This window comes from Hypanus sabinus, chromosome 12 (assembly GCF_030144855.1).
Source record: "Hypanus sabinus isolate sHypSab1 chromosome 12, sHypSab1.hap1, whole genome shotgun sequence".
NCBI lineage: Eukaryota > Metazoa > Chordata > Chondrichthyes > Myliobatiformes > Dasyatidae > Hypanus > Hypanus sabinus.
Window position 1 is genome coordinate 1189569 of NC_082717.1, and position 26465 is coordinate 1216033.

The 26465-nt window shown below is 44.5% G+C and overlaps 2 protein-coding genes across 3 annotated transcripts; one reads left to right on the forward strand and one right to left on the reverse strand.

The window, feature by feature from the left end:
• Positions 1-1297: 1297 nt before the first annotated feature.
• LOC132402428 (putative peptidyl-tRNA hydrolase PTRHD1) lies at positions 1298-4782 on the reverse strand. Its single transcript, XM_059985283.1, has 2 exons — positions 4540-4782; positions 1298-1754 (listed from the first exon to the last, which is right to left on the reverse strand). Exons 1-2 carry the CDS (start codon positions 4729-4731, stop codon positions 1584-1586), a joined length of 363 nt encoding a protein of 120 aa, XP_059841266.1. The 5' UTR covers positions 4732-4782; the 3' UTR covers positions 1298-1583.
• Positions 4783-5109: 327 nt separating this feature from the next.
• cenpo (centromere protein O) lies at positions 5110-20550 on the forward strand. 2 transcript variants are annotated; one of them, XM_059985412.1, is made up of 6 exons: positions 5110-5189; positions 5367-5536; positions 7526-7658; positions 8607-8869; positions 13736-13907; positions 16895-20550. In XM_059985412.1, exons 1-6 carry the CDS (start codon positions 5174-5176, stop codon positions 17065-17067), a joined length of 927 nt encoding a protein of 308 aa, XP_059841395.1. In that variant the 5' UTR covers positions 5110-5173; the 3' UTR covers positions 17068-20550. The 2 variants fall into 2 exon arrangements, with proteins under 2 accessions (XP_059841395.1, XP_059841394.1); XM_059985411.1 differs by lacking the exon at positions 5110-5189 and having other exon boundaries at positions 5196-5536.
• Positions 20551-26465: the final 5915 nt, after the last annotated feature.

Here is a 26465-nt window from a genome sequence, read left to right on the forward strand (position 1 = left end):
TCCCCATTCCAGGCAATATCCTTAAGTCTCCAAGTACCTCAAAACCTCATCCTTAATAATAGACTCCCAACACTTTCCCAACCACTGACATTAGGCTAACTGGCCTATCATTTCCTGTCTTTTGCCTTCCTCCTTTTTTTTTTAAAAAGAGTGCAGAGACATTTGCAATTTCCAGTCCTCCAGGACCATCCTAGAATCAAGTGATTTTTGAAAGATCATAGCCATTGCATCTGTTATCTCGACAGCAACTTCTCTCAGGATTCTGGGATGTAGTCCATCTGGTCCAGCTTAGGACCTTTGAGCTCAGTGGCTGGGAAAATGTTCAGAGTCAATTGTGAAGGATGTGGTTTTGATGTAATTGGATAAAATAGGCCATAGTCAGCATGGTTTCCTTAAGGTAATTTCAGAAGGCTTTTGACAAGGTGCCATACAAGAAGCTGCTAAACAAGTTGAGGACACATGGTTATACAGGAACAATACTAACATGGATAAATCAGTGGTTGGTTGGCAGGAGGCAAAGAATGGGAATAAAGGGAGCCTTGTCTGGTTGGCTATCAGTGATTAGTGGTGTTATACATCAGTGATTTGGATGAAGTAATTGATGGCTTTGTGTCCAAGTTTGTGGAGGATACAATAGGAGGAGGGGCAGGTAGTTTTGAGAACATAGAGAAGCTACAGAAATGGCCTAATTCTGCTCCTATATCTTATGGTCTTATCCCACAAGGGGTGGATTCCACTTTCCTGCCGGGCACCCCTACTGTTCCGAGGAAATACAAAGAAGGAAGCAATAAATAAACTGAAAAAAAATCTACCTTCAGCTTTTTTGCTTTCACTCTCCTGGCTGAAGCCTTGAAGAGCTAGCACTGTCTACCTCAATAAAGACTGTTCAAAATGTTGAACTGCTATGAGTTGATGCCTTGTGACCTCAAATCAGCGAACCTGAGTGAGCTACGTCTTCTTACTCTCATGGCTGCTGCTCAAAATTACATACAATTTCCTGTTGGAAGTTAGTGTTTCATTATGTAGTGCAATGTTCTGTTGCTGCAAAACAACAAACATCACAATGAATATTAAATCTGATTCTGATTCTATGCCAAAAGCCTTGGTGAAGTCCATGCAAGCCAAGACTACCATTGTCTTTATCAAATACGTTTGAAACCTCTTAGAAAAACCAAAACAAGATTGTGATACTTGATCTCCTCTGAGGGTGACTAGTGAGGAAGGTGGAGTATGGAGGTTCTCTCCTGCACTCAGCCATAGACCATCTTGGCAGCAAACATCAGCATCTATGGATTCAATTTCAAGGATTTGTTCTCAATGTTTAATACTTGTTTATTCATCATTATTTGGTTTATTCGTTTCTACATTCTTATATTGGTTGTTTGTCTTTGTGTGCGGTCTTTCATTCATTCTATTGTTCTTCAGAATATTTACTATGAACGCCTGCAAGAAAATGATTCTCCCTTGATCTACTTGGAAAACCCAAGTTTCTGAAGTGATGCTTATTATCAGAAGTACAGTCAGTTTCACAAGGCACCAAGGGAGCTATGATGAGACAGAGTATAATGATCTCTCCTCCATGGTCATTTCAGCAGCTTTAGTTTCTTTAGCAGCTTCTGGACCTGTTCCTTTGGGTAGGGTTTCAGGGCCAGACAAGTGGCAGTGTTCTCCGGCTGTTCAATCCACAGTTTATGAACAACTGCAGCCTCGGTCAGCATTTGGGAGAGGCTGGTGAGAGTCTCCTCATCAGGGGCCTGCAGGAAAATACAGAACATCACTATACTAGAGAGCTCAACTCTCTGCTGTCCTCACTCTCACTGGCTTCAGAATACACCCAACAGCCCCCATCACCCCACTGCAAACCATTCCATCACCCCTACCCATTACCGTTACCCTCATCTCTACTGATCACCTTCACCCTCATTACCCTCACCTGCAGTGGAGCACATCCTGGCTCAATCCATTCCCCTCAGTCCAACACATTCCCCCAACCCATTACCTCAGCCCCAAATCATTCCCCTCACCCAAACACGTTCCCTTCACCCCAACCCATTCCGAAGAATTTGAGATATATAAAAAAATCAATTTGAACTTATGTAACCTCTGGCTAAAAGAATAATTGGGACTGAATAGGAATTTTTGAACTGAAGTAAACTCTGTCTTCAGCAGTTAGTTAAGACAGGCTCATTACCAGTTCTCCTCGGCTTGCAGAGAGACACTGAGAGTTTGATAACATTGTACATTGTGCCCTCATTTGAGTAGGGGAGGAGGACTCACTGATAAGGACAGGAATGAACATCCATCGGTAATTAAATCAGGGACTAGCAAAGGGAATAACTGATAAGGACTGGACAGCACATCCATCTGTAATTAAGCCTTGATCTAGCAGACTCTCTTATCTGTAACTAAGTTTCGCACCAACAGACTTGGTGAGTGTATCAGTTCAAATAATATCTTGCAACAGTACTGTATGGGGCTTACTATGTATAAATATACAATAGACAATAGGTGCAGGAGTAGGTCATTTGGCCCTTTGAGCTAGCACTGCCATTCAATGTGGTCATGGCTGATCATCCACAATCAGTACCCCGTTCCTGCCTTCTCCCCATATCCCCTGACTCCACTATCTTTAAGAACTCTATCTAACTCTTTCTTGAAAGCATCCAGAGAATTGGCCTCCACTGCCTTCTGAGGCAGAGCATTCCATAGATCCACGTCTCTCTGGTTGTTAAAGTTTTTCCTGAACTCTGTTCTAAATGGCCTACCCCTTATTCTTAAACTGTGGCCTCCGGTTCTGGACTTCCCCAACATCGGGAGCATGTTTCCTGCCTCTAGCATGTCCAATCCCTTAATAATCTTATATGTTTCAATCAGATCCCCTCTCATCTTTCTAAATTCCAGTGTATACAAGCCCAGTCGCTCCAATCTTTCAACATATGACAGTCCCGCCACCCTGGGAATCAACCTCGTAGACCTACGCAGCACTCCCTCAATAGCAAGAATGTCCTTCCTCAAATTTGGAAACCAAAACTGAACACAATACTCCAGGTATGGTCTCACCAGAGCCCTGTACAACTGCAGAAGGACCTCTTTGCTCCGATACTCAACTCCCCTTGTTATGAAGGCCAACATGCCATTAGCTTTCTTCACTGCCTGCTGTACCTGCATGCTTACTTTCAGTGACTGATGAACAAGGACACCTAGATCTTGTTCTACTTCTCCTTTTCCTAACTTGACACCATTCAGGTAGTAATCTGCCTTCCTGTTCTTGCCACCAAAGTGGATAACCTCACATTTATCCACATTAAACTGCATCTGCCCACTCACCCACCCTGTCCAAGTCACCCTGCATTCTCCTAACATCCTCCTCATATTTCACACTGCCACCCAGCTTTGTGTCATCTGCAAATTTGCTAATGTTAAAATTTAATCCCTTCATCTAAATCATTAATGTATATTGTAAATAGTTGCGGTCCCAGCACCGAGCCTTTGGTACCCCACTAGTCACTGCCTGCCATTCTGAAAAGGACCCATTAATCCCTACTCTTTGTTTCCTGTCTGCCAACCAGTTTTCTGTCCATGTTAGTACCCTATGCCAATACCACGTGCTCTAATTTTGCCCACTAATCTCCTATGTGGGACCTTATCAAAGGCTTTCTGAAAGTCCAGGTACACTACATCCACTGGCTCTCCCTTGCCCATTTTCATAGCTACATCCTCAAAAAATTCCAGAAGATTAGTTAAACATGATTTCCCCTTCGTAAATCCATGCTGACTCGGACCGATCCGTTACTGCTATCCAAATGTGCCACTATTTCATCTTTTATAATTGACTAAAGCATCTTCCCCACCACTGATGTCAGGCTAACTGGCATCTCTCTCTCCCAACTTTCTTAAAAAATGGGATAACGTTAGCCATCCTCCAATCCTCAGGAACTGATCCTGAGGGAACAAGCCCACTTGTCAGACAGTGGCAGTACTTACGTGCCTTCCTTTTGACAACTGGGTCTCAAACTCCTTCAGGAGGGTGCACAATAAATTGTGGTGACTATAAGAAGCTGGTCTCCCGAGTTTTATTCAGATTCAACTTTAACATTCCCCTTATACCAACACACCCTGCCCCAACCCATTCCCCTCGCCCCAACACACCCGGCCCCAACCCATTCCTCTCGCCCCAACACACCCTGCCCCAACCCATTCCCCTCGCCCCCTACTCACCCCAACATATACCCTCACCCCAAAAACACCCTGCCCCAACCCGTTCCTCTCTCTCAGCAAACCCTACCCCATCCCGTTCCCCTTGCCCCAAACCTTCCCCCTCCCACCTCGCCCTAACACACCCCCTCTCCCCGATGTTCCAGGCCCCAACCAATGCCGCCTACCCCTCGCCTCCACAATTACCCTCAGCCCAAGCAAACTCACCAGCTCTACTTCTACATGCATCCCATCTCCCGATCTCTTTCTCCCTGAAACTCTCAAACCTCCACTGCTCCTCACTCACTACCTCTTGTCTCCTCTTCACTCCGTTCCCCTGCTCACCTCCAGGACCACGGTGGCCATGCTGTCGAGCTGCTGCAGGTAGGCCTGTGTGTCGGGGTGATCACAGGACAGCTGGATAGCGGCCACGCTGCCATGACAGGCCTGGGCCACGAGGGCTCCAAGCGTCCACCCCCGGGTACGCAGGTCGCCGCGCACCACCACGTACTGGACCAGACCGCCGGCCGCGGCCATTGCACCAGCTCCGTCCACCGGCTCCGCCCAATCCCAGTGTCCGTAACCGCCCACGGCTTCAGCAATGCCCAATCCTCATCCCCGAACCATCCTCATCGTCAACGTTGTCCAATCACAGTCTCCGTAACCGCCCACGGCTTCAGCATTGCCCAATCCCCGTCCTATACACCACCCTCATCGTCAACACTGCCCAATCACAGTCCTTATCGTCGCTCTCGTCTTCAGCATTGCCCAATCATCGCTCACCCTGGCCCTGACTCCGTTCCCGCCTTCCGCATCGCCCAATCCCTGCCCCTAACCCCGCCCAAGAGCCAGGTCCAGCCAATCCCTGTCCCCGACCCCGCCCAAGAGCCAGGTCCAGCCAATCCCTGTCCCCGCCCCCGCCCCCGCCCCCAGAGCCGGTTCCGCGGGTGAGTTGCGGCCGGGACTGCGCGCTTCGGCGATGGCGGGAAGCTCGGGTAAGGGTAACGGTCCCGGCGGTTGTACATCAGGGATGTTAAATTCCAGCATGTAGCCGCTGAACATGGCTGTGGGCCGAACAGCCTGCCGCGAGTGTATTTGGGGAGGCGAGGGGTTGGAGGGGACTGTTCCTGCGGCCTCGGCTGGAAGCTCTCAGCTGCGCTGCCTTGTTGCAGGGGTCCTGGAGCAGCTGAGGCAACTGGAGCAGAGAGCCGAGCGGCAGGGAGTGGAGCAGGAGGAGGCCATGCGAAGCCAAGGGCGTCTGGCACAGCTGCGGGCTACCGTGCTGAAACTCAGAGCGCAGAGAGACCTTCTGAGGAGCAGAGTGACGGCGAAGTCGGCAGGGGTGAGGGTACAACTTGTGGCCTGAATAACACCTCTGCACCGCTCTCCTATGCGTTTTATGATCAAGCTCATTTGGAATTCGGTCTCTAGGTCACTGTAAACTTTGGATCAGCCAACCACAAGGGAAAATGTTAGAACATAAAACAGTACATCACAGGAACAGGCTCTTCCACCCACGATGTTGTGTGACGAACTAATTAAATTAGTAAGCAAATGGCCATAATGTCCATATCCTTCCATTTTCCTCAGTCACGTGCCTATCTAAATGCCTTTTAAAATTCCCAAATGTATCTGCCTTTACCACAACTCCAGACAGGCCATTCCAGGTCACGCGAGTGAATCTGCAGATGCTGGAAATAAATAAAAACACAAAACGCTGGCAGAACTTAGCAGGCCAGTCAGCATCTATGGGAGGAGGTAGTGACGACGTTTCGGGCCAAAACCTTTCATCAGGAGTGAAGTAACATGGGATGGTGGAGAGGGGATAAGAAGTGGGGGGAGGGATGAAGTAGAGAGCTGGGAAGTGATAGGCTGGAGGGAAATGGGCTAGGGGGAAGATGGAGAATTATGGGAAATAAAAGAGAAAGAAAGGTAGGGCTGGGGGGAGATTATAGTGAGGGGGGAAAAAGAGAAAGAACCAGACTAAAATAATAGATAGGGATGGGGGTAAGGGTGGGGGGCAGGGGTATCAACGGAGGTCAGTGAGTCGGATGTTCATGCCGGCAGGAAGGAGGCTACCTAGGCGGGAGATAAGGTATTGCTCCATCGACCTGCGTGTGGCCTCATTTTGATGGTAGAGGAGGCCATGGACAGACATGTCGGAGTGGGAGCGGTCTGTGGAATTGAAGTGTGTGGCCACAGGGAGATCTGCGGGATCACTGACCTCCATTGATACCCCTGGCCCCCATACCTATCTATTATTTTAGTCTGGTTCTCTTTCTCTCTCTTTTTCCCCATTCCAGGTACCCACTACTCTCTTAAAAACAGACAACTTGCCTCTGGCATCTTTAAAACTATTCTTTTTCACCCTACGTGCGTGCCTTCTGGTATTAGTCATTCCAATCCAAAAAGATGCTGCCTGTATACTCTGTCTCTCAGAATCTTATAAACCTCTGTCAGATCTTCCCTAACACAAGTTTGTCCAACCTCTCATTAAAGCACATGTCCTCTAAACCAGGCAGTATCCTCTTCTACACCCTCTCCTAACAGGGTGACTAGAACTGTGCAATATTCTAGATGAAGATCTAGATGAATTAGAGATTTATAAAGCTGCAATATAACTTCCTGACTTTTGTACACAGTGGCTTGACTGATAAAGGCAAACATGCCATATGTTTTCTTAACCACCCTATCAACCAAAGGGCCTGTTCCTGTGTTGTTCAATGTAAAACACTTCTCAAAAACCTTGGGATTGTCTTGTCTTACCTGCCGGTGATATGCCTGCAGCCCTCTGTGCACTCAAGCTTCCCTTTCTTAAGGCATCACCCTCCAATTGCTAAACTGTTGAAGGCCTTCCTTTTTCTCGGTACTCTGTACCTACCGAATAATAAACCGCTGGGTTCTCTGGACTTGGCTTTCAACCTGGTAGGAATACCTTGACCCTGAGCTCACACTTCCACTTGTAAAGAGCTGCCTCAGAAATCACTCGAACAGCTGCTGCTGACGTTGACACGTTGACCGGGCAGTATATAACAATCACAGCACGGAAACAGGCCATCTCGGCCCTCCTAGTCCGTGCCGAACTCTTAATCTCACCTAGTTCCACCTACCCGCACTCAGCCCATAACCCTCCACTCCTTTCCTGTCCATATACCTATCCAATTTTACCTTAAGTGACACAACTGAACTGGCCTCTACTACTTCTACAGGAAGCTCATTCCACAGTATCTCATGGTGTAATTGACCTCCCGCCATCTTCGCAGGCGATGCTGGGGAATGCAGTATCCTGGAGTTCTCACTTCCTCTGCCAACCAATTCCCTTCCTCTGCAGGACATCCAGGAGGTCCTGGCTCAGTCGCAACAGCAGTCGGCACCCCAGTTCTGCAAGGAGGAGCTGGACAGAACTGTGCTGCAAGAGAAGCTGAAGAGTGTCCAGGCTCTTATTCTTGCCTACCGCCTGACAGGTGAGTTCCCTCCCAAGAGCCTCTACACCTCTCCGATCCAGCAGTCTCTCCAAATGTTCCTGAAGTGTTGAGTTGTGCCTTCCTAGATGGTGTAATAACAGATAGAACTGTAGCACAAGGGAACAGGCCCTTCAGCCCATGGTATCTGTGTTGTTACAGTGTGCAAATGTTTTAGTATGTGGGCCCAGCACAACTGTGAGACTGGTGGCTTACCAAGGCAGAGGGCGGGGTGAGTGGGAGGGAGGAGAGTGAAGCTGTTTGCTGTGTATGACCAGAAGACATCGGTGCTTATGGCCCATCGAGTCCGCTCCACCATGGTTGACTTATTATCCCTCTCAGCTCCTTTCTCCCCGTAACCTTTGACTTCCTTACAAATCAAGACCACCTCTGCTTTAAATATACTCAATGACTTGGCCTCCACAGCTGTCTGTGGCAATGAATTGCGCAGATTCGCCACCCTCTGGCTAAAGACATTCATCTCTGTTCTAAACGGATATCCCTCCATTCTGACGCTGTGTCCTCTGCTCCTAGACTCCCCCATGTCTTCTCCATATCCACTCTGTCCAAGCTTTTCAATGTTTAATAGCTTTCAATGAGTTACCCCTCATTCTTCTGAATTCCAGTGAGTACAGGCCCAGAGCCATCAAACGGTCCTCATATGATAACCCTTTCATTCCTGGGATCATGAATCTCCTCTGGACCACCTCCGATGCCAGGACATCTTTTCTTAGATAAAGGGCCCGAAACTGCTCAGAATACTCCAAATACGGTCAGACTAATGCATTAAAAACCTCAGCTGTTGTTGATCTGTTGTCCCAGTTCAGGGATCAGTGTGGAGCTGATGGAGTCTAGTACTTTGTGAGTGGTGGCTGCAGAGGCAGTCATGGGACGGGACACAGAGGAAAGTGAATCTGTTTACTAACTGGTTAATTTGTTGCCCTGGTGTAGGGATCAGTGCTGAGCTGATGGGCTCCAGCACGTTCACCTTCAGCATCAGCACGGCCTACGAGAACACCTACTTGGAATCGTATTACCTGGATATTCAGGTCCAGCACCCTCGCAGGGTCATCCGGCACAATGTACCTGCCTTCATCCCTGTGGAGCAAATGGCTCAAGCCTTTCTACAGAAAGACCTGGCTTACTTCCTCGGGGCACTGCACAAAGCCCTCAATGCCTATGTTGGTAGGAGGTACCAACTTGAACAGCTACAGGTAAGTCTGCGATGTTTGACCTGATGAGGGAGGAAGGAGGACACTCCCACCCTTTGGGTGTCAACACCCTGCTGGGCTGCCAGCAGAGAGGAGATTTTCAAAGTTATGGTTTCTTAAGGTTGTAATAGTCAGTAGGGAACCGGGGGGGGCATTCGGTGGGGACAAGGCCTCATTACGTATTAAATGTTGTGTGTCTCAAATGGTCTTTGATAACCGTCCAGTTCCTGGCCTTCATGTGTGGCTTAGCTACGAAGTCTGGCAGAACCATTTCTGTTGACAGGAGCAGGGGCAAAGGTGGGTTACTGGTGCCTTAAAACCAGCTGCTTTGGCAAGATGGGGCTCATCAACCGTGGATGGCAACTCATCTAGGAGAAGGAAAACTGACCTCAAACCTCTGCAGCCTTGGGGAAGGCTTTGGGAGTAAACCCTGAAGAAAAATCCAGAGCTGGAATCCCTCAAGCAGTCTTACACTGAGTTCAACACTGACTGGCAACTCCTGTGATGCTGTTGGTTCCAAACTGTATCGGTCTCTGCTGTCCCTATGCATGGCCAACAGTTTGCTCCAAATATCGTGCAGTTTAGGTGCAAACCTTCTCTTCATTACAGGTCCCACCTTTCCTGGAAGAGAGCTCAATGATCCAACAATCTTATGCCCTCCCTTGTACACCAGCTACTAAGCCACGTGTTAAACTGTGTAATCTTCCTAGTTCTGGCCTCAGTGGCACGGGTAGAGATCTTGAAATCACAACCTTGGAGGTCCTGTCCTTTAACTTAGCACCTAACTCCCTGTACTCCCTACACAGATCCTCACACTCATCCTACCATGTCATTGGTACCCACATGGACCACAACTTCTGGCTGTTCACCCTCCCACTTAAGAATCCTAAAGACTCAATCTGAGATATCCTGAATCCCGCAACATACCATCCAGGAATCACATTCTCATCCCCAGAACCTCCTTTATGTTTACCTACCTAATGAATGCACCGTCAATGGATCTGGGGTTTAGAGAGTAAGCAACTTCAAGTTCCTTGGCATCCACATCACTGAGGACCTCATGTGGTCTGTACACACCAGCTGTGTGGTGAAGAAGGCACAACAGCGCCTCTTTCACCTCAGAGTTGAGAAAGTTTGGTATGGGCCTCCAAATCCTAAGAACTTGCTAAAGGGGCACAATTGAGAGTATCCTGACTGGCTCCATCACTGCCTGGCATGGGAACTGTACCTCCCTTAATCGCAGGATTCTGCAGAGAGTGGGGCAGACAGCCCAGCGCATCTGTAGTTGTGAACTTCCCATGATTCAGGACATTTTCAAGGATAGGTGTGTAAAAAGGGCACACTGGGGACCCAAGCCATCCCACCACAATCTATTCCAGCTGCTACCATCCGGGAAGCGGTACCGCAGCATAAAAGCCAGGACCAACAGGCTCCGGGACAGCTTCTTCCACCAGGCCATCAGACTGATGAACTCACACTGATTTGAGGGTCATCTATATTACATTGACTGTTCTATTTATTATTAATTATTATGATTGCACATTTAGATAGAGATGTAATGTAAAGATTTTACTCATGTTTGTGAAGGATGTAATAAATAAAGTCAATTCAAGTCACAGCTCTCTTCTCCCTTCGTCCTTTCTGAGTCACAGAGCCAGACTTAGTGCCAGAGACATAAGAAATAGGAGCAGGAGTAGGCCATCTGGCCATGGACTTATCTTCACCTACCTGCCCCCATAAACCTTATTTCCCTACGATGCAAAAATCTATTGAGCCTTGTCTTAAATATATTTACTGTGGCTGCCTCCACTGCTTCACTGGGCAGAGAATTCCACAGATTCATCACTCTCTGGAAAAAGCAGTTCCTTCTTATCTCTGTCCTAAATCTATTCCCCAAATCTTGAGGCTATGCCCCAGTTCTTATCTCACCTGCCAGTGGAAATAACTTTCCTGCCTCTATCTTTTCTGTCCTTTTAATTTTATATGTTTCTATAAGATCTCCTCTCATTCTTCTGAATTCCAGCCAGTACAGTCCCAGATGACTCAATCTCTCGACATAGTGTACTCCCCTCATCTCTTGAATCAACCTGGTGAACCTTCTCTGCACTGTCTCCAAAGCCAGTATATCTTTCCTCAAGTAAGACCAGAACTGCACACAGTACTCCAGATGCTGCCTCACCAGTACCCTGTACAATTGCAGCATAACTCCCCTGCTCTTAAATTCAATCCTCTAGCAATGAAGGCCAACATTTCACTCGCCTTCTTGATAGCCTGCTGCACCTGCAAACCATCCTTTTGTGGTCCATGCTTTCATGTGAATTTGAAGAGAGAGAAAGCTTTGTACATATCGGGAAGAAGAATTTAAAAATGTTTCGCGGGGCTTGACACTTACCTCTCTTCTTACCTGCCTATCACCACGACTCCCAGTGTCCCTTTTACTTCCCTTTCTCCCATGGTCTGCTCTCCTATCAGATTCCTCCTTCTCCAGCCCTTTGCTTTCCACCTATCATCTTCCAGCTTCTTCACCCCACGCCCTGTCTTCACCTATCACCTTCTGGCTTGTCCTCCTTCCCCTCCCAGATCTTCTTATTCTGGCATCTTTCTTCCTTTTCAGTCCTGTTGAAGGTCTCAGTCCAAAATGTCAACTGGTAATTAACGTCCATAGATGCTGCCTGAGCTGCTGAATTCCCCCAGCATTCTGTTGTTCAGGGAGTGGCCATTGTGTGAGTGGACCAGTCTTAAAGTGAGTTGTAGTTTCCTACACAAATCAGTACAGGATCCATTGTTACTTGTCAGCTATATCTACAATATTTGGATGGAATGTAGGTGACATGATTAGTAAGTTTCTGGATGACAGTGAGGAAGGTTTGCATGTCTTATGAAGATAGACAGAGGGTTAGAGCTTTCCTCTCTGGAGTGGAGGATGAAGGGTGTATAAGACGAGAGGCATAGATTGAGTGGATAGCCAGCACTATTTTCCCAGCGTGGAACTGGCTAATACAGGGGGCATATTTTTAAGGTGATTGGAGGAGAGTATAGAGGGGGATGTGAGGAACGTTCTTTACACAGAGTGGAGGGTCCATGGATAACTCTGCCAAGGATGGTGGTAGAGTCAGAATCTTTGGGAGCATTTAGGAGACTGTTAAATAGGCATAGACACATGGATGGTAGAAAAGTGGAGGTCCATATGGGAGAGAAGGGTTAGATTGATCGTGGTGTGCTGTAATGTTCTTAAGGTGACAGGATCTACATCACTGGGAATCTGGTCAAAGCAATGGCAGATGGGATTTAACTCTGGCAGGTGATTGAGACAGCAATAATTACAACACTTAAGACATTTGGACAAGTGGATAGGGAAGGTTTAGTAGGATATGGGTCAAGCGCAGGGAGCCACCTTGGATAGAATGGAAGAATAGGGCCAATGGCCAGGTTCCTTGCTTTATAACTCTATGACAAGGGTTGGAGAGATATGGTTGAGTGAGTTGAGGGATTCCTCATCAGAGTGCTCCTGGCCCTGGCCAACATGACCATTCACAGGGTCAGGCAGTAGGCTACCATGGGGTTTGTCTCAGCCAATTAATTTGCCCCTCCTTGGCATTGTCACAAGGATATATCCCTTAGTAATAATGATCAGAGAAGCATGGGGAGAATCTGAAATTATTGACTTATTACCTTTATTGCCTTGATGGAAGAGCGCATGAATTTACACGACTGAATACCTGTATGCATACCTATTAAGTTTTCCTGACCCTCCACGAACAGTCAAAGAATAGAAAAGGTAATACTAGTAAAGAGTCTCTTCTGGCATTGTGGTCCTGCTCTGATTTCCACTTGTCTGTGGGGTACTCCACATCGGGGTGGGGGTGGGGGGGGGGTGTCTCTGGTGGTTGGAGAGGCATCACTATTTTGCATTCAAAGCGTCCGTGTTTATATTCATTCCTTACCAGTTCAAATGTTGCATTTCAGTGTTATTGGCTATGAGTCATGTGACTGACCTTTAACGCTTTATTGGTTGTGGTCCAGGCCCGCATCTATTTATTGCCCATCTCCACAAGCGGCAGCTGGTAATTTATGGTTCTTTGTTCTCTTTGACTCTGGTTAAAGCCAGTCAAACCAAGTCACTCAGACACTGGACCGAGATAACGACCATACTTCTGCAAACCTGCCATTGTATACAATACACAGCTTATCTGAGAATGATCAAGTCAATAGCAGAAACGCTATTGCCAATATTGGCTTTTGCCAATTTTCAATTGCTCTAATTAGGTTATCCCAGAATATCCAAAAATCATTTCTCAAAGTGTTCGCAGGATGGAGGTTACAGAGCAGCTTCACAAACTGATGCCCTTGTCTCTTTTAAGCACATAGCAAGAACAAAGGCAATTGGTTTGTATACTTCCATTTTCCTTGATTCTTTCAAATTCACTGATTTGGTTCTCTCTGGCCAAAAGGATTGACTGCGTCTGAAAGAGCACAACTGCATCCACTGTCTCTCTGGAAATCTTCTGGGCACAGGAACAGATTTAAAAGAATAGAATGGAAATACGCCAGTGTATCTGTGAAAGAAACCTCCAGAAGTCCAAATTAACATACAGACAGCCACATTAGATAAATTTAAAGTGGAAGTTGATAGACTCTTGATTAATCAGTGTCAGAGGTTATAAGGAAAAGACAGGAGAATGGGGTTGAGAGGGATAATAAATCAGCTATGACGGAATGGTGGAGCAGGTTCAGTAGACTGAATGGCTGAATTCTGATCCTATTGGCTTCTGGTCTAAAACCAGTATAGGTTAAATATTAGGATAAGCTCACAGGATGCCAGGTGAGGGAACTGTGATGTTAATGGTTAACAGAGGTGCTCTTTTCCAGGAACTGCACGCTTCCTATGTAAGGAACCACATTCAGAGGAATGCAGCCTGCAATTTGCTGAAGTTTCACTATCCTATCTGGTGCGGGGAGAACGAGCAGACAGTTCTGGTGAAGCTGATTTATGAAGATCTTACAAGCTGTCTTCCAACTGATGTCACCATCACCTGTACAGGTAAGTGTTGGGTGAGTCCAGTCAGGAGAAGGAAGGGGCCAGTTTCCCCCTTCTGCCTGCTCTGGCATTTAGGAAGATCGTAGTCTGGAGCTTTCTGGACATTAACAGTGCCAGCTGCACCTTGGTTAGGCACAGGTCAAGAACCAGACGACCAGAGGAGAGCTAATGTTCTCTCTTTTAACAAGAGCACAATAATTTCCACACCAGGAAGGAGGAAATGAGTTAAATAACCAGTGCCGATACCCCTGTGGCCATCCCCCTCAACAACAGGTATATCACTTTGGATACTGTTGGGTGGGAGGCAGGGAATGACTTAGAAGAGGAAAGTCACAGTGGTCAGGTCTCTGGCACTGACTCGGAAGGGATGTGGTGAGAAGAGGTGAGCTGTGGTGATAGGAGATTTCTTAATTATGGGAACTGAAAGGTTCTGTGGCCAGGAACAAGATACCCGGATGATATGTTGGTTCTCAGATGCCAGGGTCAGGGATATCTCAGATTGATTCTCAGCATTCTTAAGTGGGAGGGTGAGCAGCCAGAGGCTGTGGTCCAATGACATGGGCAAGACGAGTGATGAGGTTCTGCATAGGGAGTTTAGGCAATTAGGTGTTAAGTCAAAGAGCAGGACCACCAGGGTTGTGACCTCAGGGTTGCTACCTGTGCCAGATATAGGAAGATCATACAGTTTGACATGTGGCTGAAGAGTTGGTGTAGGAAGGACGTTCATTGGGTTTGTTTTGCTGCCTCAGTACAGAGCAGACATAACCTCCGTGTAAATTACACAATAACTGCATAATGCAAAACTAAAAGGTAGTGTTCATGGACCGTTCAGAAATCTGATGACAGAGGGAAGAAGCTGTTCTTGAATCACTGAGTATGTGTTCTTCAGGCTCCTGTACCTCCTCCTTGATGGTAGCAATGAGATGATGGTGTTGAATGTAGAGCTGTATTTGATAAGCAACAGCCGAGAAAATGTCTTGCTGTTATCCAGTTATCTAAAGCTGAGTGGGGAGCCGGTGAAAAAGTGTTCACTGTAGAAGTGCAGGTGAGTTGCCCTGGGTGCTGGTCTTTGTAATTCTAGCTATGACCAATCCCTCAAGCCACTTCATTACTGTAACTCCCCCATCTGAAATTGAGATTGATGTGTACTGGAGATGGGATGTTATGTTGAAGTTGTATAAAACATAGGTGAGGCCTAATTTGGAGTATTGTGTGCAATTTGGTCACCTACCTACAGGAAAGATGTAAATAAGATTGAAAGAGTACAGAGAAAATGTACAAGGATGTTGCCATGACTGGAGGACCTGAGTTATAAGGAAAGATTGAATAGGTTAGAACTTTATTCCTTGGAACATAGAAGATTGGGAGGAGATTTGATACAGGTATGTATACAAAATTGTGGGGTATAGCTAGAGGAAATGCAAGCAGGCTTTTTCCACTGAGGTTGGGTAGGATCACAATTGGACTTCATGGGTTAAGGATGTAAGTTGAAAAGTTTAAGGGGAATTTTTTCCTTTTAGAAGGTTGTGAGAGCATGGAATGAACTCCCAGTGCAAGTGGTGCATCTACTTACTACTTCTACTACTTTACTTTATTGTCACCAAACAATTGATACTAGAGCATACAATCATCACAGTGATATTTGATTCTGCGCTTCTTGTTCCCTGGAGTACAAATCAAAGTAAATATAATACAAATTTAGATTATAAATCATAATTAGAAAATTAGAAAAGGGAAAGTAAGGTAGTGCAAGTCAGGTCCGGATATTTGGAAGGTACGGCCCAGATCCGGGTCAGGATCCGTTCAGCAGTCTTATCACAGTTGGAAAGAAGCTGTTCCCAAATCTGGTTGAACAAACCTTCAAGCTCCTGAACCTTCTCCCGGAGGGAAGAGGGACAAAAAGTGTGTTGGCTAGGTGGGTGGTGTCCTGATTATCCTGGCCGCACTACTCTTAACAGCGTGTGGTGTAAAGTGAGTCCAAGGATGGAAGATTGGTTTGTGTGATGTGCTGGGCTAGGTTCATGATCTTTTGCAGCTTCTTCCAGTCTTGGACAGGACAGCTTCCATACCAGGTTGTGATGCACCCTAGAAGAATGCTTTCTATGGTGCATCTATGAAAATTAGTGAGGGTTTTAGGGGACAGGCCAAATTTCTTGAGCTTTCTCAGGAAGTAAAGGCGTGGTGGGCCTTCTTGGCAGTGGACTCTGCTTGGTTAGGCCAAGTCAGGGCATTTGTGATATTCACCCCAAGGAACTTAAAGCTTTTGACCTGTTCCACCTGTGCACCACCGATGTAGATGGGGTAGTGCGGTCCGCTACTCCTGAAGTCAACAACCAATTCCTTCGTCTTGCTGACGTTGAGGGATAGGTTACTGTCTTCGCACCATGCCACCAGGTTCTTAATTTCCTCTCTGTATTCCGACTCATCATTACCCAAGAATACAGCCTACAATTGTGGTGTCATCAGCAAACTTGTATATTGAGTTCGATGGAAACTTGGCTGCACAATCATGGGTGTACAGTGAGTACAGCAGGGGGCTGAATACACAGCCTTGTGGGGCACTGGTGCTCAGAGTGATTGTAGAGGAGAGCTTGTCCCCTATTTTTACAGCCTGGGTCCTGTTTGTGAGGAAGTTGAAGATCCAGCTGCAGATCTGAGCTCAATTTCAGTATTTAAGAGAAATGTGTGGATGGCAGGCATTGGAGAGCTCTGGTCCTATTGCAGGTTGATGGAAAAAGGCATGGACTTGATGGGCTGAAAGGCCTGTTTCTGTGCTCTACTTTTCAATGACTGAATGGAGGAACAGGGAGGAGATGCTGAGGGAAGTGATTCACTGTGATTGCAATCCCAAGGCGGGCTTGAGAGATCAGATGGTGCGTTACTACTCTTCCTCAGGCTGGTCCTGGGAAGAAGGTGGGTTCTTGACTGACCTGGAGTAGGGTGCTGTACGGAGGGTCCTTGCTAACAGCAGGTTCTTCTTTTCACATCAGGAGTGGCTGCAGAGTCCTTACAGGAGAAGCTGGAAGGTCATCGGCAAATGTTTCTTCATCAGCATCTCCACCATGCACTGGAAAGCATAAAACCTCAGGAAGCAACGGTCCTGTCTAGTGGCAGCCTTCAACAACATGACACGCAGACAATTGCATCCACAATAGGAGACTGAGACCACTGACACCAGGGCCAACGCTGCGGGTGGGACCCCACTGACACCAGGGCCAAAGCTGCGGGTGGGACCCCATTGACACCAGGGCCAACGCTGTGGGTGGAACCCCACTGACACCAGGGCCAACGCTGCGGGTGGGACCCCATTGACACCAGGGCCAACGCTGCGGGTGGGACCCCACTGACACCAGGGCCAAAGCTGCGGGTGGGACCCCATTGACACCAGGGCCAACGCTGCGGGTGGGACCCCACTGACACCAGGGCCAAAGCTGCGGGTGGGACCCCACTGACACCAGGGCCAACGCTGCGGGTGGAACCCCACTGACACCAGGGCCAACGCTGCGGGTGGGACCCCATTGACACCAGGGCCAACGCTGCGGGTGGAACCCCACTGACACCAGGGCCAACGCTGCGGGTGGGACCCCACTGACACCAGGGCCAACGCTGCGGGTGGGACCCCACTGACACCAGGGCCAATGCTGCGGGTGGGACCCCACCGAGGCCACGGCCGACGCTGCGGGTGGGACCCCACCGAGGCCAGGGCCAACGCTGCGGGTGGGACCCCACTGACACCAGGGCCAACGCTGTGGGTGGGACCCCACTGACACCAGGGCCAACGCTGCGGGTGGGACCCCACCGAGGCCAGGGCCAACGCTGCGGGTGGGACCCCACTGACACCAGGGCCAACGCTGCGGGTGGGACCCCACCGAGGCCAGGGCCGATGCTGCGGGTGTGACCCCACCCACGCCACGGCCCACCCTCATTCCAATCACTTCTGTTTTCCACAGAATATGTCCTAATCATATTCTTGAGGGTTGAATGAAACCTTTCCAAGGCACCTTGTGATTCTGGGTGGTATGCAGACGAAGTGATTTGCTTAGCTCCCAATTTATAAACTATCTGTTGAAACAATCCAGACATGAAATTACTGCCTTGATCAGATTGTATTTCCTTAGGCAACCCAAAATAAGTAAAGAATTTTATAAGAGCCTTTGTTACAGTTTTAGTTATATTCCTAAGTGGCACTACCTCTGGAAACCTATTCGCAGTGCACATGATAGTCAACAAGTACTGATAACCAGTTTTTGTCTTTGGTAATGGACCAACACAATCTATAATAACTTTAGAAAATAGTTCACCAAATGCTGGAATAGGTTGTAATGGAGCCACTGGTGTAATTTGATTTGGTTTACCCACAATTTGAGAAGTATGGCACATTCTACAAAACATTGCGACATCTTTTCTTAAACCAGGCCAGTAAAAATGTTTTAAAATCTTATCCACAGTTTTTCTTACGCCTTGATGTCCACCCAGGTGCACACTATGAGCTTAAGTTAAAATTTCATTTCGATAAACTTTAGGAACAACTACCTGGTAAACAATATTCCATTCATCACTTGCAGGAGTTGTAGGCGACCTCTACTTCCTCATCAACACTCCTTTCTCAAAATAATATCCTACTGGCACCTTCTCAATTTCACTATCTGGAAGAGCTTGTTCTTTTAATTTTATAATCTCAGGATCTCTACTCTGTTCTGCTATCATCTTCTTCCTGGACAGAGACAAATCTTCATAGTCAGACTTACTCCAAGAATCTTGTTCAAACAAAGAAGGTAGGGAAGTTTCTGACACATCCTCAAAACTCAAATCCTGAGTTGAACAGTCATGAGTGGCAACCTTATTCTGCACATCAATCTTTTTAGCCATAGCTCGAGTTACAACACAGGAAGAATCTGTGTTAGAATTCATCTCTGGTTCCTCTGACTCCATTGTCAAATGCACTTCAGGAAAACCTTGTTAACCTGCCAAGTCATTACCTAACAATAAAGAAATATCCTTCGCAGGTAAGCTAGGCTGTAGTCCTACTTTAACAAGTCCTGTAACTAACCCTGACTTTAAATTCACTTTATGCAGATGTACAGGCATAAAGGCACTCCCAACACCTCGTATATAATTTACCTCACCAGTGTCAGATTCTTCATTAAACTTTAACACACTGTCTAACATCAGTGATTGAGAAGCTCCAGTATCCCTAAGGGTTTTTATTGGCACCGGAGTAGATCCTTCTTCCAAGGATACAAACCCTTCAGTTATAAAATGATCATATCCCTTCCTAACTTGGTCAGACTGTAACAAAACTTCAATTGTGTTAATCAAGCCCTGTGGATTTACAGGTGTTTCAGTATGTTGCACATAAGCGTCTGGGACTGCTTCCTTCTCTTTCTTTTTAATTTGGAAACAGCTATTACATGACCAGGTTTCTTACAATAATTACAAATGGGACCAAATTGTCTTTCCTTCACAGGTTTTCCTTCCTCCTTACCTTTCTCACTAACTTCTGATTTACCTTGAGTCTCTGTGATATTTTTCTTTTTAAAAGTTCTGCCCTGAGGAAATTTATTCTTATGGATTAAAGCATACTCATCAGCTAATTTAGCAGAGTCCTGCAATGTATCAGTGTCTCTCTCATTTAAGTATTTCCTTAGTTCAACAGGAATGCTTCCTTTGAATTCCTCCATTAAAATCAGTTTCAATTTATTATAGTCCCCATTTACATTTTTAGAGGAAACCCATCTCTCAAAACACACAGCTTTATCGTAGGCAAATTCCACATAAGTTTTTTCCACAGATTTCTTCAAATTTCTGAATCTTTCTCTATAAGCTTCTGGGACCAACTATACACCTTCAATATGTGCGTTTTTACAATATCATAATCAAGCACTTGCTCAACAGTTAAAGCTGTATAAACCCTTTGTGCTTTGCCTTTAATTACACTCTGTAATGTTATGAATACACCACAGCTCTGAGGGGCCGAAGGGTGCAAGGGAGCCCCCTCCTTTGTGAGAATCGCAAGAGCATTATTGGGTTGGGTCAGAGGACCCAGGAAATGAGAGAGAGAGACCTGGCCATTGTCTCCTAGAGACAACGTTTGTGGATTGGGAACTATGCTACGTGCAAGCCCTTGGGCAAAGTGGGCTGGTTGAGAGAGGGATTGCATCATCCCAAACTGATTGACATCTGAGACCCCGTGAGGAAGTATAAAAGAGGGTCTGGGGGAACAACCCCTTTCAGACGCACCAGAAGAAACGCTAGCAATCCCGTAATAGCGGGAAGCCATTTGAAGGAAGCCACGTGCGTTTGGTTCCCTTGCCTGGGGGCTGGTGGCTGGTACCATGGAAAACGACTTGGAACTAACAACGGGGAACCAACTCCCCCCAACTCAACGGATTGGCCTCATAAAGACCTGGGCAAGTTTCAAACTGTCTCTCTCTTAAACCCAAAAAGCTGCAGCTTGAAAGGACAGTGACTTTTATCTTTCCATCGGACAATACAATATCCCCTAGAGACAAACGATAGAGCTATTGCTTAATTGATGATTATTATTATACCCGAGTTTTTAGATTGAGTATTGACGACGTATTTTATCTGAATGTCTGTATTAATCTTATTTTTGTGCCTCTTTATAAATAAAGACTTTTAAAAATAGTACCATCAGACTTCAACGGGCCTCTCTATCTTTGCTGGTAAGTGACCCAGTTATGGGGTTCGTAACAGTAACAACACTGACCATTTCTCTTTTGGTCACTGAAATCAGAGCAATCATTTGAAAATGTTGAAAATATTTTTCGACTTCTGTTTCACTAAATGGAGGGGCCAATTTAATTTCCTGACTGAAATCAAACGTTTTTCTAGAACCAGGAGACTGATTCTCAGAGTTTAATTCTGCTAACTTAAGTTCAAATTCCCTCTGTTTATCCTCAGCTTCTAACCTACGTAATTCCAAGTTAGCTTCCAACTGTTTCTTTTTATTTTCGGCTTCTAATCGACTTAATTTCAATTTAGCTTGCAATTCCTTCTGTTTTAATTCAGCTTCTATTTTTAACTTTTCCAATGCTAATTTTTCCGACTATAATTGAATCGCTGCTTTACTCACAGGAAACCGACCTAAAACCGATACATCAAACATACCTGAGTCTATATAGTGTTACACGATTTTTCTTTGTTGTATCTTTCGAAATACCTTTACGTTCCAACCCGCTAGCAATCTCCAATACATCATTTTTTTTTCACCTTCGCTATTAACTGCGTCTGGTGAAGCCAGGAATTCTTCAATACTCATTGTTGCTGAATACCACTCACAAGCCAATCAAACAAAAGAATTGAGTATTCCCCTTTTCCAAAACAACGATCCAAAATCAAACAAGCATTTAAACTGAAAAATGGATTCAGATCCCGGACGAGCCCCCAAATGTTACAATCCAGCAACAATGAATATAAGATTGAAACAGGGTTTTTATAACAAATAAAACATTTATTAAACATTGCTTTAAAAAAAACCCAAAAAGTAAAGAAACGACTTAACAACTGGAAGTCAGCTGCGATACGGCAGCTCGAACAGTTCTTAAAGCGATAATGCAAAAACAGTTCTTAGAAGTAGTATTGCGAAAGTCCAAAATGATTTACAGTCAGTTAAAGGAGAGGCTTTCCTTGATAATAAATTCTCTTTCGTGGCATTACTGCTGAGCCCAGTCGAAGTATGCTTTGATCAAAGGATTTATGATGAAGAAAAATGAAACAGCTTAAAGACACTGTCCTTTCTTTGGTGAAACATTGCACCCAGCCCTTTCTGCTCTTACAGCAGGGACTAACGTGGGCACAGCTAATGAATTCCTCCCGAATGAGGATCAAACGAGGTCAAACTTGTTTCACCATCGAAATCAACTTTCCTTGATCTTTCAGTTTCACGAATTTTCACTCTCCGACTTGATTTTAACTGGCAGTGTTGTAGCAAAACTGCTGGCAATAACCTTTGACTTAAGGCAGAAAGTAAAACTCCACTTTTAAATGTAACTGCGTCATAACATTGGAATACGCAGCAGCATGGAGTCACTACCAAATTCAACCACGGACTACCCACGTCACAGGGTGGGGCTCTCCTTTATTATCCAGTTGAAAAAAACTATCACATGACCTCACTGGCGGGAAAATGATGTCACTCCCCCATCACAAGACAATTACCTCATCTGTAAGGGTGTATGGGGTGTCAGGGAGAGGTCGTACCTCTGACAGGGAACATGTCGTACTCTTCTGAGTATATCATCCGCATTGGTCCTCACCTGACACTCAGCTCTCACCAGTGGTTCCTCGTAGCTGTTTGCATGTAACAGCGGCCACACCCCAGGCAACAGCTTTGACTGGCCGGCAAAACCTGGTGAAGGTAGCTGATGGGCCTCAAACCCTCGGTGAGTTGCCTACCTACTCATGCAAAGACTGAATTCGGCGGACTACGTGGAGGAGACCACCACTTGGCGGTCCAACGAGTAGAAAGGCGGACCCAGCAAAGCGTTGTGGAGCGCAATCAGGGCACAGTGAGACACATAGAACACTGCTGGTCATCCACTGCATCCTGACTTATCTCCAGCCGTCTCGACTCCATCTTGCAACTGGATACAGATAGGTCAGGATGAGAGAGTGAGGCTGACGATTTGCGCAACTCTCCCTCACTTTAATCCAAGTCAAGCGCAAGTCACGACTCCAAACCCATTCCACAAAAAACTTCAAGTCCTGTGGCGATGGGTGAGTGGTGAAGCAGCAGGTGTGGATGCACTGGAAGCTGTAGTCACAAACCTGCACACAGGCGGCCCAGAGCATTCGGTTGTTCTCCGCTGGAATGAAGCAGCAGTGGAGCTCGGCAGCCCCTTAGGTGTCTGAGCAGTCCTCTTTAGGAGTTGCTCTGCTCACCTCCATGGAGGAAGGGGCTAGAAAAGGTGCCTCAAACATAGCCTGCTTCATCTTACCCTGGCCAGCACACTGCGGCTGGCGGGGATCCCATTCAGCGGTCGAACTACAAAGAAGATGAAAGTGAAGGTGCTCAACCTTAGCACGTGGCACGTGCGAACTCTGCTTGATATCACCAAGGCTGTCAGACCAGAAAGAAGAACAGCACCGGTCGCCAAAGAACTAGCCCGCTATAACGTGGACATTGCAGCACTCAGCGCAACACACCTAGCAGACAAGAGCCAGCTTACAGAACGTGGTGGTGGGTACACCTTCTTCTGGAGCGGTCGCAGCAGCACTGAACGACGAGAGGCTGGCATTGGATTTGCCATCCGATCCCACCTTGCTCGTAAACTTTCTTTTTAAATCTTTTTATTAATTTTTAAACAAACATAAATGAAACATGAATACAGAGAGTTTGAGAGTACATAGTTAATAGTTTAAATAAACATTCAAATAGATGATAATATATAACCTCCCAAACTCATGGTAATTACGAACAAAAGACGTAAAAAAAGACCCCCCAAAAAAGGAAAAAAAACTAACCAACATGGGCCATTGCATTATGTCAAATATACACAGTAGCGCCAATAACTCCGAACCTCCATCCAAATAATTAAGGATAATAAAAGTGAGGTTTCGGAAAAGACAATTTAACTCATATGAAAATGTTGAATAAATGATCTCCAAGTTTCTTCAAATTTAACTGAAGGATCAAAGACAACACTTCTAATTTTTTCTAAGCTCAAACAGGAGATAGTTTGAGAAAACCACTGAAATATAGTTGGAGGATTAATTTCTTTCCAATTCAATAGAATAGATCTTCTAGCCATTAATGTAACAAATGCAATCATCCTTCGAGCTGAGGGGGATAAATGACTATTATCTGCCATTGGTAAACCGAAAATTGCAGTAATAGGATGCGATTGGAAATTGATATTCAGAACTGTTGAAATAATACTGGAAATATCTTTCCAGTAATTTTGCAAACAAGGGCAAGACCAAAACATGTGGGTCTTAGGCTTCTGTAAATATTTTTTGCTTAGTCTAGGATTTTTATTCTGCCACAGATAGGAAGATATTTTGGAGTCAATAATATCAAATTATCAAAATATCAAAATTAGGAATAAAAATTGGTAATGCTTGAAATAAATATAAGAATTTGGGTAATACCATCATCTTAATAGCATTTATTTGACCAACCAATGACAAAGATAATGGAGACTACCTGGTAACAAGTTGCTTAATTTGGTCAATTAAAGGTAAAAAATTAACTTTAAATAAATCTTTGTGTTTTTTGGTAATTTTAATACCCAAATAAGTAAAATAATTTGTGACAACTTTAAATGGTAAATGTTTATAAATTGGAACTTGCATATTTAATAGAAATAATTTGCTCTTATTAAAACTCAATTTGTAACCAGAAAAGTTACTAAACTGAGCAAGCAAGGACGAAATAGCAGGAATAGATCTCTCAGGATCGGATATGTATAGTAACAAATCATCAGCATTTAATGATAACTATATGTCCCTTCCCCACGAGTAATACCCAAAATATTAGGTGATTCACGAATAGCTATAGCTAAAGGTTCCAAAACAATGTCAAATAGTAAAGGACTTAAAGGACAGCCTTGCCTTCTACCACGGAATAACTGAAAAAAGGAGATAATTGATTATTGGTAAAGACCGAAGCCAAAGGTTTATAGTATATTAATTTAATCCATGATATAAATTTCAAACTAAAATTAAAATGCAACGTATTAAATAAATATGGCCATTCAACTTTATCAAATGCTTTTTCAGCATCTAAGGAAATGACACATTCTGGTATTTTGGGTGAAGGAGTATAAATAATATTAATTAATTTTCTAATGTTAAAAGATGAGTAGCGGTTTTTAATAAATCCAGTCTGATCTTCAGAAATAATTCAAGGTAATATATTTTCTAATCTAGTGGCCAAAATTTTACTAAAAATCTTAAAATCCGTATTCAGCAAGGAAAGAGGCCAATAGGGTGCACATTCAGTGGGGTCTTTATCTTTTTTAAGAATTAAAGAAATAGAGGCTTCTTAAAAAGATTGTGGCAATTTACCTATAGTTAATGCAACTTTAAAATTTTACAAAGCCAAGGAGAGAGTATAGAGGAAAAGGATTTTAAAAATTCTGCAATATAACCATCTAGACCAGGAGCTTTACCGGAATTCATTGAAAAAGTAGCCTCTTTTATTTCAGTTTCCGTAATAGGTGCATCTAGGAATACACTATCCTCTGTTGTTAATTTTGGGATATTCAATTTTCTTTAAAATTCATCTATTATAGAAGAATCCTCAACAAATTCTGATTGATATAAAGAATTATAAAAATCTTGAAAGGCTTTATTTATCTCTTTATGGTCGATCATCAGAGTGTCATCTCGTTTATGAATCCTAGTAATATGTCGTTTAACGGAAGCAGTTTTCAATTGATTAGCCAGTAATTTGCCAGACTTATCTCCATGTACATAAAACTGGGTTCTCGATTTAATTAACTGATTTTCAATTGAAGAGGATAATAACAAACTATGCTCCATTTGAAGTTCAACTCTTTCTTTATAAAGTTCTTTGCTTGGGGTCACTGAATAAATCTTATCAATTGCTTTGATTTTATTAACCAATGTTAATATTTTAGAATTAGTTCATTTCCTCTCCAGCAGAGTATGAAATAATCTGTCCACGAATAAATGCTTTAAAAGTGTACCATAAAATTCCACTAGAGATCTCTGCTGTAGAATTTGTTGAGAAAAACAAATCAATTTCTTGTTTAATAAAATTAAGAAAATCTAAATCCTGCAATAAAATAGAGTTGAACCTCCAAGATTTAGCATTAGTAGATGAGTCCATTGTCTTAATAGATAGCTTCAAAGGTGCATGGTCAGAAATGGTAATGGAGTCATATTTACAATCAACAACATCTGTAAGTAAATGGTGATAAATAAAAAAGTAATCAATTCTTGAGTAATTATGATAAACATGAGAAAAGTATGAAAACTCTTTGTCATTGAGGTGTGAAAAATGCCAAATTTTGGAAATTCCAGAATCAATCATAAAGGAATTAAAAAGAGAGGCCGATTTATTCGGAAGAGCTTGGGTGGGCTTAGATCTATCCATCGAAGGGTTTAAACAACAGTTAAAATCCCCACCCATTGTCAGCATGTACTGATTCAAATTGGGAAAGGATGTAAATAGACACTTAAAAAATTCAGGATAATCAGTGTTTGGAGCATAAACATTGACTAAAACAACTTTTTGATTAAAAAGTAGACCAGTATTAAGCAAAAATCTACCTTGTGGGTCTGAAATTGTTTCATAGTGTATAAAGGAGGTTGAAGAATCTATAAAAATGGAAACGCCTCTTACTTTGGCTTGGGAATTCGAGTGATACTGTTGGCTTTTCCAAAACCTAAAAAAATGTTGACTATCCACCTTCCTCTCATGAGTCTCTTGTACAAAGATAATATTAGCATTCATTCTGTGGAATACTTTGAATTTTTTTCCATTTGATTGGATGATTTAAACCATTAGTATTCCAAGAAACAAAATTAATAATCTTATCCATATTGCCAATATTTATTACAACTAACACA